At 39.7% G+C, this 19822-nt stretch overlaps 1 protein-coding gene across 1 annotated transcript in view; it reads right to left on the minus strand.

The window, feature by feature from the left end:
- Positions 6334–19822, minus strand: part of MYB (MYB proto-oncogene, transcription factor) — a 36723-nt gene continuing 23234 nt past the window's right edge. The window contains 2 exon segments of the mRNA XM_001928929.6: positions 6334–7657; positions 19686–19793. Coding sequence (XP_001928964.3) covers positions 7541–7657; positions 19686–19793 — 225 coding nt within the window. The 3' untranslated portion in view covers positions 6334–7540.

Raw genomic sequence — 19822 nt, forward strand, 5'->3', positions numbered from 1 at the left:
CGTGGCATGCAGAAAGTTCCCGGGCCAAGGATCAAACCCTCGCCACAGCAGTAACCTGAGCCAGAGTTAAGCACGTGGCTCTGATGTGCCTGGGGAAGGTGGACCACGTCTGTGGAGGGATGAACACCTGGTAGCTGAACACCGACAGGGAGCTAGGGAGTTCTTCCTGAAATTTCTGCTTTCCAAGAATTTCAAGCTCTTCCTTTATTTTACGGTATTCTCGATTACATGGCTATAGGGATTTAACAGCAGTTTTCAAAGAAAGAAAAGAAATAGACCATGTTAAAGACACATCTGGAAGTAAAAATGTTAAACCATGAAAAAGGACATTTTGGTTTTTATTTATTTATTTTTTTCAGGGCTGCACCTGTGGCATATGGAAGTTCCCAGGCTAGGGGTCAAATTGGAGCTATAGCTGCTGGCCTTTTCAATGCCATAGCAATGCCAGATCTGAGCGTGTCTGTGACCTACACTGCAGCTGGCCACGCCAGAGCCTAACGCACTGAGTAGGGCCAGGGATCGAACCCATATCTTCACGGATACTAGTTGGGTTCCTTACTGCTGAGCCACAGTGGGAACTCCAAAAAAAAGGACTTTTTTGATTTAGAAAAATGTGATTATGATTATGATTATTAAGATTTAGAGACAAATCTGAAACAGACCATTTTCTTGGTACTTTAGAGGTATCCAAGTTCTTATTGTTCTGTCAGTAATTTGAAAATTATGTATATCAAATAATGCATAGCTTTGAATTCTGCCTTGCACGGGGAAATATTTGTTGAAAAGTGACTGAGATTCTTGGCAAATATCTCTAACTTCTTGTTTTCTAATCTCTTTGACTTGTATATTTATGCCTCTTGTTTTTCCCATCATTGTCATTTGGTGGAGTTTCCTGATGGGGTGTTTCATTAATTCATGTCTTCAGTGCCCTATGTTTAACCAGAATACTTGTTTCTAATATCTTTTTATTTTGGTAGATTTGAAATAGGGGACATAGGAGAGGGAAATGGATTTGGGATGGTCTGAGTCAAACCAAGTGGCCACTGTCTTACTCAGTAACCATCTACTCAGTATGCTTCAGCCTGGACACTGGTCACTGGTCACTGCTTGAAAACTGACCCAAAAAGGGAAGGCGAGAGAAGTACTTGGGACCATTAAAAAAAATGGGTGGATTTACATTCTTTAGAAAAGTGATGGAAAAAAAAAATCTTAGTCCTGTCTTTCACATCTGCTAAGGGAAATTTATTAACTTTCAAATTCAATTCAGAGGAGTTCCTTTGGTGGCACAGTGGTTAACGAATCCGACTAGGAACCATGAGGTGGCAGGTTCGATCCCTGGCCTTGCTCAGTGGGTTTAGGATCCGGCATTGCCGTGAGCTGTGGTGTAGGTCGCAGACGCGGCTTGGATCCTCTGGTTGCTATGGCTCTGGCGTAGGCTGGTGGCTACAACTCTGATTCGACCCCTAGCCTGGGAACCTCCATATGCCACAGGAGTGGTCCTAGAAAAGGCAAAAAGACAAAGACAAAAAAAAAAAAAAAATTCAATTCAGAGGATGTCATCTAGCAGGAAAACCTAACAATTCTATACTAAGTATTCCAATGTCTTTGGGTTCCTGAAGCTTTCTTTGGATTTTGTTTGCCTTTGGTCTGAGGACCTTTGTGTGCTTTGTAACTATATACAGGATTCAATACTTCCTCCGCTTAAATAGAAATCCCAAAGGACAGAGTTGTAAAGGGACTTGAACAAGGAGTTTTGGCAAGTTGATTAGAGACTGGTTTAGAACCAGGAGCTTGTGGATTAAAATAGTGCTATGTTTTGTTCATGTGCTAAACTTCTTGAGCTATAAAATCCCTTTCGATAGATCACATGCAATAGAACCATACTATGACCTTTATTCAGATATACTGTGTGCAAAATTATGCTTCCCACATATTGTAAAAATCAAGCAAAAGATGGATCTGATGGTCGAGGTTAGCCGTAATTAATATCTGTAACATAGTAATTCTCTGGATTTAAGAAAGTACTTACAGTTATGGGCTTAATATTATTCTAATAGTCTAGAGACCAGCAGACATTTGAATGAAGAATTATGGGTTCCACTGGAATTAAAAGCTGTGGAGAGTATTAGAAAGAAAGCACAGCATTGGGGGAATAAAAGGCTTTTCCTAAGGCTGGGTTTTTAGTGTGATTCCCTCCGACCATCTGCCTTAGAATCACCTGGAGGCTTGCTGAACAATTTCTAGGTCTAAACCTGACTCATAAATCAGAATCCCTGAGGGTGAGGTCAAGAATCTGCATTTTAAGTAAGTTCTCAGTATGTTTCTGATGCCCCCCAACATCTGAAAACTACTGGACTATAAGAATGTGTTCTAGATTTAAGAATGTAAAATAAAGGAATTCCCGTCATGGCTCAGTGGTTTACGAATCTGACTAGCATCCATGAGGACTCTGGTTCGATCCCTGGCCTTGCTCAGTGGGTTAAGGATCCAGCATTGCCGTGAGCTATGGTGTAGGTCACAGATGTGGCTTGGATCCCGTGTTGCTGTGGCTGTGGTATAGGCCAGCAGCTACAGCTCTGATTTGACCCCTAGTCTGGGAACCTCCATATGCCACAGGGGCAGCCCTAAAAAGACAAAAAAAGACAAAAAAAAAAGTAAGTTAAAGACACCATTAAGAGCAAATATTGGCAGGATTCCTTAATGGGCAAAATATCAGGCAAATCAAGGACTATGCAATATTTTAAAAAGTCAATTGACAATTTAGTGTTTGAAAACAACAAAAAGGGAGCGGCCCTAGAAAAGGCAAAAAGACCAAAAAAAAAAAAAAAAAAAAGAAAGAAATAAAAAAAGAAAAGAAAACAACAAAAAGAATTTTAGATAAATTATTGGTTATCGATCGAAACTATTCTGCTCTTAAAGGCGAAAGTGTTTTATACAAAGAATTCTTTCTGAACTAATTACTTTATATATGATAAAATATGAAAACAGTCTATACACTTCAGATCAAATGACATTCTTGCAATAAGATTTTCTGAGATTAAAGCACATTCTTTTGAAGTTCATAAGCAGTAGGAAATATACTATGTAAAATCCAATTAACTAGACATAAAATTCAGACCTGGCAATCACTTGGCCCTGCCATCTTGAGGTTTATGTTTATCCTATGTATGAAAAAAGGATTTGTACAGAATTATTTCTCTAACACAGGTGTAAATTAATCATTTTATGTCCCTGAGTAAAACCATTCAATGACTCCCCATATCTCTAAGGACAAAGTTCAAACTCTTGAAGAATATTTATAGGACATCCTTCTCCAGCCTCATGTCTTTTGCATTTCCCCAGGTTTCTCTTTCAGTTTCTCCTCATCCTGACCTCTCAGATTTCACAATTATTCTTCTCTCTTAGCTGGGAAACTTAGCTCCCTCCCACTGCTTCCCCAGCATGTAATAAGCCCTTTACACGTACTGTGTTATTATTACTAATAATATCGTTGCTGACAATGGAGAAAAGTGGACATGTTAAATTAATTATATTTTCAAGGTAGAGTGCTCAGCTCTTTCTGAGCCCTTGGGTATAAGAGGGGTGATAAAGTACAGAAAGAAATCAAGATGGCATAATTTTTTTGCTTTTTTTAAGGCCACACCTGCAGAATATGGAAATTCCCAGGCTAGGGGTTGAATTGGAGCTGAAGCTGCCAGCCTACACCACAGCCATAGCAATGCAGGATCCAAGCCATGTCTGCAACCTACACCACAGTAATGTCAGATCCTTAACCCACTAAGGGATGCCAGGAATTGAACCCTCATCCTCATAGTTACTAGTCAGATTCATTACTAATGAGCCATAATGGGAACTCCAAGGGTGGCACAAATTTCGACTTGAGAAATGAAGTTAATTCAAAAAGAAGCATTGAATGACTACAAATTTTGTTTCGTTCATACTAAATTTAAGATGCTTATGGGGCGGGGGGAGGTGTTAACATGGAATAGAATACAGGGAGTTCCTATTGTGGCTCAGCAGGAAAGAATCTGACTAGTATCCATGAGGATGCAGGTTCAATCCCTGGCCTTGATCAGGGGGTTAAGGATCCGGCGTTGCCGTGAGCTGTGGTGTAGGTCACAGATGCAGCTCGGGTCCCACGTTGCTGTGGCTCTGGTGTAGGTCAGAAGCTACAGCTCCGATTCGACCCATAGCCTGGGAACCTCCATGTGCCATGGGAGCGGCCCCACAAAAAGGCAAAAAGACAAAAAAAAAAAAAAAAGTCTAGGGATATTTTCAAAAGATATAATTTAAAGTTAGTTTTAATGTAAAACATAGATTTCACACACAGTAGGGAACATGGATCTGAGTGATACTCATCTCTCCATTGCTAGGTTCAGCCGTGCTTTTTCTTTGCTCAGGGCCATCATGGTGAGTAACCTCATCAGCAGACACTGGGACACTGTACAAAGATGCAAGAAGGCCTTTACCAACTCACATAATCCTCACAATACCTCACAACCTTGAGAGGTACCTTTATCTCCAGTATAAGTAAAATGAAGCTTAGGGAGGTTCAAACACTTACCAAGTCACAGAGCTGGTCAAAGGCAGAATCTGAACTTGAGCCAAGACTAGTGAGGCTCTAAAATAAATCAGTTTTAATAAAGCAATGTGGGGAGTCCTTTGGAAGCCCCTTACGATGTCTAATATTGTATAATTTCTCTTGTGTGTGTGTGTGTGTTTAGGGCCGCACCTTCGGCATATGGAGGTCCCCAGACTAGGGGTCAAATCTGAGCTGTAGCTGCCAGCCTTCACCAGAGCCACAGCAATGTGGGATCCAAGCCCCACCTATAACCTACACCACAGCTCATGGCAACACCAGATCTTTAACCCAATGAGCGAGGCCAGGGATTGAACCTGTGTCCTCATGGATACTAGTCAGATTCATTTCCATTGAACCATGATGGGAACTCCTAATACTGTACAATTTCTGAAGAAACAAAGTTCTTCCTTGTACATCTTCCTCATCTTGGATTATCAGCCCTATTAGTGGATGAGAGACAGTTCAGAATATTCTCAGTGTATCTGCAATTCTCTAGATATGTCATGTGGACTTACCAGGTTTAACTCAACAATCAGCAGAGCACACTGTTGGCCAGATGAACCTCTGACACACTACACAGCATGCAGTATGTCATGGACAGCTTATGCAATAAGCTTAATTAGGAAAGCTTATGTAATAATGAACATTTGTATCGTGCATTATTTATAGTGCATTGTAGCAATGAAGTCATTTCACAGATGGAGGAAAAAGGCTCAGAAAGGTTACTGACTTGTCCAAGTTCCAGCTGTTGGTAAGTGGCAGAGTCAGCACCTGGCAACTGCTCTGAGGGTACGTGACTGTAAACGGAGCTTCTTAACACTGGGATGATGTCTTACTACCTATTAAAAATACAATCAAAGAATACTAAGCAATTAAAAATGCAATCAAAGACTGCTAAGCAGTCTTAAAGACTAGTAATTAGGGGCAACAAATCCTTGGCTCTAGGAACACCAAGTGTATCATGCGTATGAGAATCCAACTCAGATCCTACAGTTTGAGTTGGAAAGGAGTGACCCAGGGACATTACAAGGAATCTATGAAAGGGAAATTGTAGCACAACGAGGAGAACCCTGAGCCGTGAGATGCAACTCCATAAAACAGGGAGTTGGACTGAATGGATGACTCAGCTGGGATGCCCTGTCCTCATCCCAAAGAAAAATGTCCTCTGGCTCTGCCCTAGGAGGCTGACCAGCTGCCTTACATCCAGATGCTCCCGTGCCTTCGAGTTTGTGTTCACGGTTAGTTCTGCCAATGAGGATCCTGGCAGAATTCGAGGGATGGGGATATAAAGTTACAGGATTGCCCTTGCCTCTCTTCCTGCGAGGTCCCCTGAGGTCACTGCTCCTCTCAAGGGCAGCCGCTTTCCATGACTCTCCCCCTCCACGTGACAGCGTCCTTCAGGCCTGCATCCATACACAAGCACTGCCCCTGTGGTCCTCCTACCCCTGCCCACAGCTGTGGTGTCAGTTCCCTTGCAAATGAACTCTCCTTGCATTGCCCCAATTCGAACCCTGCTGGAACCCTGCCCGATAGATTCTGGAAGATTCCTCCCAGCCATCATTCTGCACATGATTGATTTTGTGAATTTCTGAACTTGGTGTGCTTGTTCTTCTTTCTTCAACGTTTTAATTCCTCAAGTGAAGTTCAGATGGTGCACAAATTATTAACAGAAGAAAAGTGCTCAGTGTTCACTCCATTTTCTTCAAAGTAGGACTATCATCCACCATCGAAAGTAAGACAGAAGTCAAAAGTAAGTAAAATAAGGGCACAGCTTTATTTTACTACAAGGCAGTAAGTACACTGTCATATCAAAAGTTCAGTGCTGGCCATCTTGCACCAAGGATTCTTAAGGCAGCAACTGGCTATGGACCCCAATCTCTTGACCCCCATCTCTTGACCCCCAGCTGCAAACACAGGTTCTGTGCAGCAGTTCTGAGACCATATGCTTAGAGACCATGGGGAATGCTGATTAAACACACAACCCCTGAATTAAAGAACAGTCAGGCTGAACTCAAAACAAAACACAGGACACCAACAACATAGATCTCCCAAAAAAGAAGTGCAATGCATGCTCTTATAAACCAACAATAACAAAAAATAAAACAAAGAACAACAACAAATGCAAAATCTCCCAAACAAGTTTTCCAATGTATTACAAAAGGAAAAAAAAAGTATATATATATATAAAAAATAAAAAAGTTTGAAATACTAGTGCATAGTCAATTACCTAACACCGAGTTTCTTTTCTGTTCATTCAAAGCTCTACTGTCCCTCTGATACTAGCAGCATGTCTACAGGCTAAGACCATAGCAGCAAAACACATTTTTTTTTTCATTTGGCATTTACAAAATTAAATTACTGAATAAAAATATAATTTTTTATAAAACTATTTCATACAGTAATAATTTTTTTAAGCAAGCTAACAAAAAAACCCTCATAAAATGGTTTAGTACAATAAATGTACCTCCAAGGTTACTAACCATAAATGAGCATTTACAATATTGATTACTTATTCTGTGGTAGTAAGCCAACGTTTATAGTAATGCATTGTGTTTAGTGATTGAGAAAAGCGAAATATTGGAGTACCTTTTTTGTGTAAAATTTCAAAAACCTCATCACAGGAAAAAAAAATACTGATCTGTTGGATCCTCTAAAATATAGATAAATCATTTTATGCTTTTTTAAAAAAAAATCTGCATTAAGATATTAACAACTGACTACAATTCATTACCTAATAATTTAGGTAAGACTGTTATTTATTACTTTAAAAAATCCTTTTAGTTGGGTGAAATCTGATATGATTTCATCCACCTAAATGCACTTGGTGCTGCTCTCAACTGTTGTACCACAACAAAAATAGGCTCTTCTCCCATTCATGAAAAGTTTCACGTCGAGGAATGCTATATCCCAAGTCAACTTGAAGTGTTCTGAAAACCATAATGCTTATCTGCAAACATCTCACATGACCAGAGTCCGGGTTGAGAAGGCATTCACATATTTCCGCGCCTGACCAGAAGCTGTCATCTGATCATCTGTCTTTCCACAGGATGCAGCTTCCCAGGCACCGCTACAAGGCTGATGGGAAAGAAGAGGGCAGCGTCAAGGTCAGACCCGGAGGTACACCCTGAGCCCACACATGGACTCCCAAACACAGCAGGGCCAGCGGAAAAAATGCTGACCTCTACACGACAAGTGGTAGACACTGGGGAGCCTTTGTTGGATAAAAATCTCCACTCTGACAACCAGGAATCCAGCATTCTTAAGTGATATTAATGATTAGAAACTGTTTATCGCAAAGAAAGAAAACCCACTCCAAAGAGTATAAGAGACAGCTGCATCTTCATACTTGAGTGCCTTTTGTCGATTAGGAAATTTTGCAAAGCTGGAGACAGGAATGAGTGCCATCCCCCAGATACCTAAGGGGAGCGCTGGGCATTTACTCATTAAGCAAACTGGTGAGTGCCCCCACCGCCTCAGTGAAGAAGCTCCTGTAGGTGCTAGAATTGATCAATATCTACTAAACAGTATATATTTTTACCAACTAAATGTAAATTTGGATTTGCATAAATAAAATTTAAAGTTATCAATCAAAATTGATCCTTATCAATTAAATATCAATTAGGAGATATCCGTTTACCAGGATAGCTTACTTGTGAAAGAGTCACTGGAAGGCACAAGATGCAATGCATATCTAACGAGCAGCACCCAGGTCCTGTGTCCTGTGACAGTTCACACTCATGATCTCACTTACACAGCACAACAGCACAACCACCCTGGGAGGGAGGCTCATTCTTTTTTTTTTTTTTTTAATTTGGCCTCAGCAGCAACATAAGGAAGTTCCGGGCTAGAGATCAAACCTGCACCACAACAGTGACCCAGGTTCCTTAACTGCTAGGCCACCAGGGAACTCCCCTTCTGTCTTTAATTGGGCAGGAAATGGAGATTCGGAGAAAGTGGAGATAACTTCAAGGCTGTTCTTAGGGTAGTAATGAAGTGGCTTTGAATCTGTGTCTGTCTTCTGCCCAGCCCCTACTCCTGCCTTCCCTCCATGTCTTTCAAATCAAGTTATATACTAGTTAATTGTGTCCTCTTTAGTTCTCCCAGCCCCCATTCACAATGCTTACAAAACAAATGCAAGCTAACAGGGTTTAATAAGTGAACAAGGCAGGGTCATAGGAAATGTGGAAAAAACAAATATTCTGAAGATGGGGTGTGATCTGTATTCAAAACACTTGCCCTGAAGTATAATGCACCAGTGAGATGGAAACCTCAAGCTTCACTCTGAGCTCTCTAACAGTCAATGCAAAGACGGAAACAAAAGCAGATCTGCTGTTCGTAAGCTCAAACCTAAACCAGTGGTGTAGAAAAAGCACAACTCTTCCTAGTATTGACATCGAAGCGGGATGTTTTCCGCGGGACAAAAGAAGAGTAAGAAAAGAAAGGCATCTGCTCTTTAGAGCCTCAATTGTCCTGCAGGAGGCAAAATGAACACATGTGAAACTGGTAAGTGATGACCGGCAGTGTGAAAGATTTCTGTCCCACAGCCAGTGGAAGAGGGGACAGGACACCAAGGATGAGCCAGGCAATGCTCTAGGGAAAGGGCACAACTCGGTAGGCTTTAGATAGATAGGTGGTAAAGAGGAGGATAGCTTAGATGGAGAAGTAGCATGAAGAAGTCAGGAAGCTGTAGTCTGTACATTGCTTGCGACAGGGAAAGGGAGACAGATGAAGGGATACCGTGGACTCAGTGACAATGTTTAACAAGTGCTCACTATGTGCCACCCAGGCTTCTAAGTATTTTACACATGTCAACTCACTCAGTTCTCACATTAAGACACCTATGGCATATGCATGGCTCCTTACACCTGTTTTACAAAGCGGGGATTTTTTTTTTCTTTTCCATGATGGTTTATCACAGGATATTGACTATCATCCCCTGTGCTATAAAGTAGGACCTTGTTGTTTATCCATTCCATATAAAACAGTTTGCGTTCGCTAGTTCCCAACTCCCGATTCATCCCTCCCCCATCTTCTCTCCCTCTTGGCAACTGCAAGTACAGAACTGGCAATTTTAAAGGAAGAGAGACCTTAAGCAACATCCTTAAAGTCACCAGCTAAGAAGTGATGAAGCAGGTATGTGAATCTAGGCTCTAATAAGAACAAATTGCTACTTCCATTAGAATTCTTATCAGTGGGAAATTGTAGGATCAGCTCAGTGGGGCCTTGGAATACAGGAAGACGTGCTTAGATGAGGTGTCAAAAGTTATCAGACTTTTTAGCAAAGAGGCAAGATAATTTCAAATGGATGAGGTATTTGCATGGTGATGAGGCTTCCTCGCCTAGGGTCTGGAACAGTTTTAGAGGCATAAGGTTTACAAGGCCATGTTTTCAACTTGTAAGCTTTCATAGGACACAAACTAGATTTCCCAGTTTCTGCCCAATCTGTCAAGCCATCTCACCGCCAACCACCAACGGCACCATCCAAGTTTACATATGTTTACCCTCAAGACTCAGAGTCTCAATACATAACTTGAAATACGACACAAGCAAGATGAATTATCATAAGATTTCCCTGGAACCGTGAATCACAAAAATGACGGGACAAAGATGACAGGGCTTCTGGGCTGACTTTCACCACTGAATCACTTTTAATGTTTTTCTATATAAAATCACCACGGTAGTTAAAGCCTTCTTTGATACAGTTCTGAATAAATGATGTTTCGTTAGGTTGAAGGAAGTGGATTAAATACACACATTTCTCTGGTGTGTATCAGTCCAACCAAATCCCATATTTTAGTTGAATTGATTGCTTACATATATAAGTTGCTAAATTTTTTCAGGGCAGCACTGAAACACCAAATTGACACAAGAAACCCAATTAACAAACTAAAATATAATGTTATCACTGTAATTATGAAGCTTGTGTTTGTAATGACACATATAGAACATATATGACAATGTGACATGTATTAACTACCATTTCAGAGTGAATAAAGATGATGGCTTAATGACGTACACAGAACAAGGTGCATGGATCTTAAAAGCAAGTGACTAAAGAAGACACAGAATGAAATAACTTAATATAATAGTATCTTATATGTAAACATAAAATTGCACAAAGATACACACAAAATCCAAAAAAAATACATATTTTGAAAGAGTACATACAAAAAAAAAATGAAGGCGAAAGGAGAATGAAAGTGAGAAGAAAGAAAGAAACGATTATTTCTGTTCTTCTCTGGTTAAGAATTTTTCTACTTAGCAGTGCTTCGATTAATCAGAATTAATTTTCTATGTTAACTTTTAATACATTAAGGATCTTAAAATACTATATTAAAAGACTTTTATGCTTGCTTTTACAGTGCCTCTTTGTAAGTTCTGATCCTCAACAATACGGGACTTATTTTGGATTTCCCAATGTCTGTTCAGGAGAATCCAAAACAATTACCAGCTTAGTATATTTTCCACTTGAACTTCGATGGTGTGCTTGTGGCATCTCCCAGATGCCTCATCACTTTATACATGTTTGGCTCTTCCTCCAGGACCAGATATTTAAAACAGGATCCATATAAAAAAGGTACCGTATATTTTTAATTAGTATTTTGAAACAAACTTTTCAGTCAGCTTCTCCCAAGTCAAAATAAAATTTATGAACAAGTAAATCACATTGACGGAAATATCCGAATTCCAGAAAGCAGAGCATTTCAGGGGCACTTAAGCCCTGAAGCCCAGAACCTAGGGAGGTCAAGATGACTTGGAAGACCTGAACCTCCCAGTGTAGACAGCAAGACAAAGGAACCACTGTGTGCAGGAACCCCTGCGTGCAGAACAAAAAGGTGAGTATGAGTGGGCAGCTCCTTTTTTGCACCATGAGACTACAAAGCGAGGACTTCCTACTCCATGCATGGAAAAGTAGGTAGACACACACCTGCTTTTCATGAAGGTGAAGGAGAAGCAGAAGGTTGAGTACTCGGGAAGAAAAGAAATGCCCAGGTCCACCAGCCAAGATAGCAGCTGCCTCCTCTTCGGCTGATTCCTTCGTCCTCCTTACCTTGAAGCCCTGGGGCCCTAGCCAACTTTTCAAGCCGACAGAATCGTTCTGACAGAGGAGGATTAAATGGCTTTGTGCTAGAAGGATATTTTTTAAGACTGTCCTGTAGATCTTTGGACATCCTCCTTATTCTCTCTCCTTAAATGTTAGTTTCATTTATACTAAAGAATGGGTAAGAATTACAGAATTCTTTGCACAGGCATTCTTATTAAATGACTAACCCATGGTGCTGCTGCAGACGTGTCACTCTACCTAATTCATTTTAACATTAATAATCCTACTGCACATCCTCCTCGTCTTACCTATCAGTCATCTTACTTCTCCCGTAATGGACCTTTAATTGCCCCCAGGCAGAAGTGAACTGTAAACAGATTGTCAGAGTTTTAACTGGGATATCCTGCTGAAGCACTTTAAATAAATACTCAGATCCTTTGTAGTGAACAGAAGAAATAAAACGAGACAAGACCATGTCCACAGGTGGTTTTCTGTCAGCATTAGATGGCCTTCACATTTTCACTTGGAATATGAATGGTTTTTTTCATCGTGCTGAACAAGAACCACTATTGTTGTCACATTCGTAGGGCAGCTTCACGCAATAGCTGCCGGTGTCCAAAGCCGTGGCAGAGTTTGCGCTTTATAATTCACCTCATAAGAAACTGGCATAAGCATAAAAAATGATTCTGTAAAACTAAAGCAACTTGCAAGGTGGTATTACATTTTTGTTTCATATTTTAAAGTAATAAGCAAATATGAATGGTGTCCAAAAGGCTAAGAATTGATTATTCTATTTAAACCATCTGAAGAAAATACTTACTCTGGACAAAAACTCTAAAAGTCAGAATTCCTTCCCAAAGGGGCATCTTTTAAAACATATTAGTTATAAGAGATAATGTAGAAATCTTTCATTGTATCTTGAGAGTCAAGAATGAACCTGAGATGAGGTGTCACTGAAGTAAGGTTAAGGATTATCAAACTTTCCCTGGGCATAAGTGCTTCCTTATGTCTGAACAAAACAATCAAATGCTCCCAACTTCAGGGTTGCTAACTTTTCAGAGAAAAGATCCTGAAAAGTTAATAACTCAAAGTCCAGATGGTGATCAAAGGTTGCCCCACCCACCCGTGCCGCCACTTCCCACCCAGGTCTAAGTTGACGATTGCTAATACGGATGGAAGGTTCCCAAATTTGGAGTTTGTCCCTGATGTCTCTAGAGTTCTTTTCTTGTGCTGCAGAAACTGGCACAGCATTGCAAATCAACTATACTTTAATAAAAAGAAATTCAACTAGAGTTCTTTTCATCTTACATGTTGATAGGCTTTCCAATAGTTTAAATCGCATAGCCTCGGTGTCACAGTTTTGGGGAAGAACAACTCTTTCCTTAGTCACATATTGGTTTTAAGCTATTAGGATTAAGACAAGCGTCAAATCGCTCTAAAGCAATGCTATCTTCGCTGGCCCGAGGAAGATTCAATGTCAGAGTGTTCACCAAAACCAACTACAGGAAAATCCACGTCTTATACTCTCTGGGGTAAGACTCTGAATTGGAGCCCAACCTGCCTTCCCCACTTATTGATACTTTCTCAGTTCACTCCCAAAATTACATGGCCAGCTTGTTTATTTTATAAGATATGTTGAAAGCAGGTTGCTGAAATATGACTGCCAGCTATATGAAATCTTGCCAGCGCAAGTCGAAAAAAAAAGTGAACCAAGGGAGAACCAAATACAGAGGTATCCAGGGGAGCAGGTCAACAACAGCATACTACACTAAGAAATGCCCAGCAAAAAAAAAACAAAAAAACAAAAAAACAAAAAACCACACACACAGAAAAACGGAGTTCCCGTTGTGGCGCAGTGGTTAACGAATCTGACTGGGAGCCATGACGTTGCGGGTTCGGTCCCTGGCCTTGCTCAGTGGGTTAGGGATCCGGCATTGCTGTGAGCTGTGTAGGTCGCAGACATGGCTTGGATCCTGCGTTGCTGTGGCCCTGGCATAGGCCGGCGGCTTCAGCTCCGATTTGACCCCTAGCCTGGGAAACCTCCATATGCCGTGGGAGCAAAAGGCAAAAAGACAAAAAAAAAGAAAAAAAAAAAAAAAAAAGAAATGCCCCAGAAGATCTATGTCACATGGAGACAGACTGTTTCCATGTCTGTTGACATGCCAACATAAGTAGCAGAAAAACAGAAAATATCAGTAAATCCGTTGTTTCATCTCCATGACACCAAAGAGATCTGACTACCTGTATTTCAGGAATCAGTCGAATCAGCAATCTCTTTTGGTGACCCACTGACACAGTTCTGTAAGAGTGGAACAAGGAATGAGAAAGAATATACTGGAGGAAATAATACACCACAGTGCAAAGGGACTTGGCTTTTGGAGACACCTGTTTGCCTGAGTTGCTAAGGACAAGGGTTGTGCACACCCTTTGCCGAAAAATAGCTACCACCAAAGTACACTGGTGCTGCCATTTTCCAAGTATTATTACATCCATTTGATCTTCACAGCAACTTGTATGATGAATGGAGGAAATACCAGGGTCCCCAGTTTATAAATGAGAGCATTTTGGACTGAAGAAGCTAATGAATTAGAAAATGGTGGAGTCTAGCTAGTCCTGCATGCTAGCTTACTACACTCCTTAGCAACATGGATCATACAAAAAGGGTTTGCCCTATTTTTTGAAAAATTTATGAACAATTCATACAAAGATAGGAGCAATCTGAAGCACATGGAACAGAAAAAGTGAGCTTCAATTGCTCGCAATAATATTTTAAGATTCTTTGATGTTGTGCAAATGTGTTTAAACACTAATGGCTTGAGAAGTTTACTTAAACTCACTATTTTAAAAGAGTAAGGCCAGAACAAGCCAAGTCAGGAAATTAAAATTTAAGGCTGTCATTCTGTGGTTACAAAAAAGAGGAAAGTGAGTGAGTAAAAACCATATGAACACATCTTTTACATTGGGTTTTAAATAGGAATAAAAGGAAATTATAATTTAAGAGAAAAATACAGAAGTTCAGAAGCTTATAACTTAAACACAGTTTCAGATCTACCAATGAAAATTTCTACTTTAGGGAATGTTTATTGGCAAAATGTATTTATTTCAAAATGTAAAGCAAATTGAAAGCACACAGAAAAGCAGGCAGCTCTTATCTCCTTGCTAAGGGAGCTGTGTGTGTGCGCACACATGTGCGTGTGGTGTGTGTGTGTGTGTGTGTGTGTGTGCCTTGAGCTCTCCCAGGGTAACTTTTGAATAGCAGAATCCAGTAGCAATCCACAGTGCATCTGTCTTTCCTGCCCCAAACTGCAAGCTTTCTAGGCTCAAGGTCTATTTCCTTATTGTGATCATTTGATAATCCTTCTAGACTCCATTCTCTACCACCACACAATGTGCGGAAAAAAGCATAATCAAAAATCTCACATATTCTGAGCTACATGAAAGGCACACATATAAAAAATGTCTCAGAACGTGTTTATTGTAAGAGTCCCTCTTTGTTTTTACAACTATGGCAAAAAAACACCCCTAATTTTAAGGCAACTAAAAAGAAGAAATCCAGCAATTATATGATTATACAGCTACTGCAAATTCCTTTTTAAAAAAGATCAAGCATAAATAATTTCAAAACAAATATAACATTATTGTGCATAATGGCTTATGATAGCCTCTAAGCATTATAGCTTATGGACTATTCCATACATGAGGTATGTGGAAAGTTCTGAGTTATTAAAATTCTTTTTAGTGACAACCCACATAACAAATGGGCATACTTAGCACCCTGATTTTGGTCTCTACATACCATTTTCCCACTAAAAGCATCAGAGCACCTTGGGGGAATGGCTGGTTCCAAGAAGACAAGAAGAAAATGTTGCTATTACATTAAAGCAGTTTAAATTAAATAAAATAGAAAATTCTATTCCTTAATGGCACAGCCACATGTCAACTGCTCAATAGCCAAATGTGACTAGTAGCTATCATATAAGATAGCAGCATAATGGACATTTCTGTCATTACAGAGGTTCTATTGAATAGTATTGGTCTAGAGATTAAAAGGGATTTAAGAGACTAAACAACCAAATGCATGTGTGAATTTGTTTCAATACTGATCAAACAAATAATAAAAAAATTCCTGGGAGTTCCTGTCGTGGCGCAGTGGTTAATGAATCCGACTAGGAACCATGAGGTTTTGGGTTCGATCCCTAGCCTTGCTCAGGGTGTTAAGTATCTGGCATTGCCGTGAACTGTGGTGTAGGTTGCAGATGTAGCTCGATCCCACGTGGCTGTGGCTCTGGCGGAGGTTGGCAGCTACCAGCACAGCTCCGATCGGACCCCTAGCCTGGGAACTTCCATATGCCATGGGAGTGGCCCAAGAAACGGAAAAAAGACAAAAAAAAAAAAAAAAATCCTTTTTAGATTAATGGGGAAAATTTAAAATATCCTAGAATTAGGATACCAAGTTATTATTATTACGAGTAACATGTAATGCAATATTAGGTCATAGATGGAACGTCTTTTAGTTTAGAGGTACATCTTGAAGTACATATGAATAAATTGTTATATTGTCTGGCACTTATTTGAAAATGCTAAATAAAAAAGAGGCAGTAAATATGGCAAAATGTTAATATTGTTAAGTCTAGATCACAGCATATTTTCTATACTTCCAGGTATGTTTGAAATTTATCGCAATAAAATGTTAAACTCATAGCTTCTTGCATTTCTAATTTTAAAATTTCACATGAAATTTACATGTCTTCATGTATAAGCATGTGCATTTACAGGTGCATTAGAAGCTGAACTATAAAGGCTCGATATTTTGGGCTTCAAAACAAAAATTGCTCTGTCTAAAGTGTTATGGCCATAATTCAGCCAGAGATGATTAACACTGAAATCATGGAACACAGAATTACAGTTAGTGTAGTCTTCAATAAACCTTTTTGGTACCTAAGGAAAGTTAGCCAATTAGGTGGAGAGACAATCAATTGCACTATACAAGTGACACATCTTTTATATTTTAAAAGTATCAGAATGTTAAAATAGTTTAGAAACCACAGTTGTTTTCATGAGATGTACTTTGACAAAAAATGTCTAAATTGTTTGGCTAAAATCCCACTTAATATTTGATTTATTACAGGTACAGGTTGTTAAGTTTCTAGGTTATATAAAGTACTCGAGTTGAATAGCCAGATCATTTAACACGTGCACAGCATGTTCAACAATATCGTTCACGAAAAATCTGCCTCCTTAGGTCAAACTGAATCATCATGGAAATATATATGATTAAAGCATAATATTTTTAACAAAAAATTTACTAAATTGCTTAAACACCTATATATGTAGTCGAGTCAAAATTACATGAAACATAAGCAGTATATGCTTAAGTATTTAGAATCACCTGGTGCATTTTCTGATATTTATCACAAAAGTTGGAAACATTTTAGGAATCACCTATTTCTGTGGTATTAGAAGCTAGGTGTCCATGACACAAGATGAAGGAGCTACTAGGTGTGTTCCACTCACTCATTTAGTGAGTGTTTCTTAAAATGAATTAGTTATCTATTATAGCAAGTTATTGAAATACACTTGAATGATGTAAATCAGTAAAAACATATATAGTAGATAGAAGCACTGACTCCAAAATCAACTGGTAGGTCTCAATTATTTAGTTTAGTACAAGTGACATGCGGTGTATACTGATGGCTTAATCTCAATATACAATGTTAGAATCTGTAGAGTGTCAAATATGACTCAGTGACATGCTAGAACACACAGATTAATCAAAACAGAGCTACTACTTAATACTGAACTTTAAAGATAAGTAATATTTCCATTAAAGAAAATATAAATATGCTGATTATAAAGTTCCACACTGATTTTTTATTCATAGCCATGCCCACAGCATATGGAAATTCACCAGGCCTGGGACTGAACCTGAGCCCAAGCTGTGACCTATGCCACAGCTGCAGCAACACCAGATCCTTTGATCCACTGCACCAGGACAGGAATTGGACATGTGCTTCCACAGCTCCTGGTGCTGCTGCAGTCTGATTTTTAACCCACAGCGCCACAGTGGGAACTCCTGACGACCTATTTTTTTTAAATAAATACTGACTTTCTTGTCAATATATATTTGATACCTGTACCATGTTAAGCTCAATATATTTCATATCTGCATAAAGGTTTAGGTTTAGGTTTTGCTACATACTTTCTGGTTAGACCAAAAGCTTTTAGGATTTAGTTTTAGGGAAAGAACCAGGGGTTTTCAACTTACATAATGATAGTTGTCCCCAAATATATTTACATGTTGTGCTTTGCAACTTAAAAAGCATTTTTTTCTTCTCTACTATAAATATAGATCAGATCCCAGCCTAGGTTACAAAATATAAATAAATCTAACCTAGCTTAATTAAAGCACTAATAGTGCCAGTCAAATTCTATGCTCTGGAAACCTAGGGCCAAGTAATTTAGGAAGAAAGAGCGAGAGAACAAGAAAGCGGTTCCATTCTGGATCTAAGGCCAGCTCTAGGTAAAATTCTGAAGTGGCTGACTCTTGCCTTGACATCGTTCACACCCCCTTTGTGCATCCCTCTTAGGCAGAAGTCGTTTTCCTCATCTCCCAATTCTTTGAGATATTCAGGTCTTCTTCACATGCCTACACAGGCTTGACTGATTCAGAAATGATCCCAGATTCCCTGCCCTTTAGAGAGCAGCCAGAGGGTAGGCTGCTTTCCCTAGCCCACCCTCCAGTCAACAGTCAGCTTTCCTCGCTGAGGTTGCATCAGATAGAGGCCACAAGGAAAGCAATCGGATGGAATTAAACAAAGTGTGCCTACAGCCCTTCCAGCTGTACATCTGTATTACTTAGAAATAATGCTAAGTATCACGAATGCTTAAAAGGGGGGAGTTTTAAGATTCTCATAATCTGGACAGAGGACACCGCCCCCCCCACCGTCCCGCCCCGTCCCCAGTGACGGAAAAGCCCTTCCATGAAACAGGACATTCTCTCAAATCACACCATCCCATACAGTGCCTTTCCCTCACAGGACAAGCGTGACTTTCCGCTTCTGAATCCAGATTGGCTCTATGCTGCAGGGTTTATGGCTTTAACATCAGTATAGCACAGGGGGATGGAGAGCAGGGCTCTGCAGGTGGCTGGGTACTAGGCTATTTAATGTTGGGAACTGCTTTAAATAATTTAAGGGAGCAAATTTGCATTCTTATTTACATTTGGCTCAGGATTAATTTGGAATTTGTTGTATTTCATCAACACACACCTCCTTCAGAAAAAGGGAAATCTCCTTTGATATTAAAACCTGAGAGCAGATGTTCACCTACAGATTAGCCACATAACACTGACAGTTGGCTTTCCCATTCTGATAGTCAAATATATGATAATTCTTTTCTAGCTCTCTAATTTCAGACTTCATTGGAAATCTAAACAGAGTTTGAGCTTTGATGGATTAGTGATGGAGCAGAAAAAAAAATGAAGACTTTGAAACTAAAAGTAAACTATACCACTATACCGTTTTTTAATAAAATCTTTAAAAGCAGAAGGAGATATTGACATGTGTAATTAATGATCTTAGTCTCAGTCACAGTAAGAAATGTTTTACTTCATCATGCTTTGGGAGCCCCCTCTAATAAAAATTTCCAGCGAGTCTCACATGAGTGGCAACAAGGAATTTTAGGAGTTTTTAGACACTGGGAGTTATTTTAAAGCATCGCTCCTTGGGAGTTCCCGTTGTGGCTCAGTGGCAACGAGACACAGGTTCCACGATCCCTGGCCCTGCTCGGCAGGTTAAGGATCCAGGGTTGTTGTGAGCTGTGATATAGGTTACAGACATGGTTCGGGTCCCCTGTTACTGTGGCTGTGGTGTAGGCTGGAAACTGCAGCTCTGATTCGACCCCTAGCCTGGGAACTTCCATATGCTGTGGGTGTGGCCCTAAAAAGCAAATAAATAAATAAATAAAGCATGATTCCTCTATGTCTAAAATATATTCTTTTAAAAAGACAGTTTTTTTCAGCCAATGATTTTAAGATACCAATGTTGGAAGAATAATTACCTGCAAGGGACTTGCCAGGGACCTGTTTTTAGGTACTGTAAATGCTTTGAGAACATTGTCTTCGTCTTCTGATACTGGAGTCATTAAAACGGAACTTGTAAGAATATTCTAAAGGGAAAGAGAATAATTTGAAATTT

Source organism: Sus scrofa, chromosome 1, assembly GCF_000003025.6.
Source record: "Sus scrofa isolate TJ Tabasco breed Duroc chromosome 1, Sscrofa11.1, whole genome shotgun sequence".
NCBI lineage: Eukaryota > Metazoa > Chordata > Mammalia > Artiodactyla > Suidae > Sus > Sus scrofa.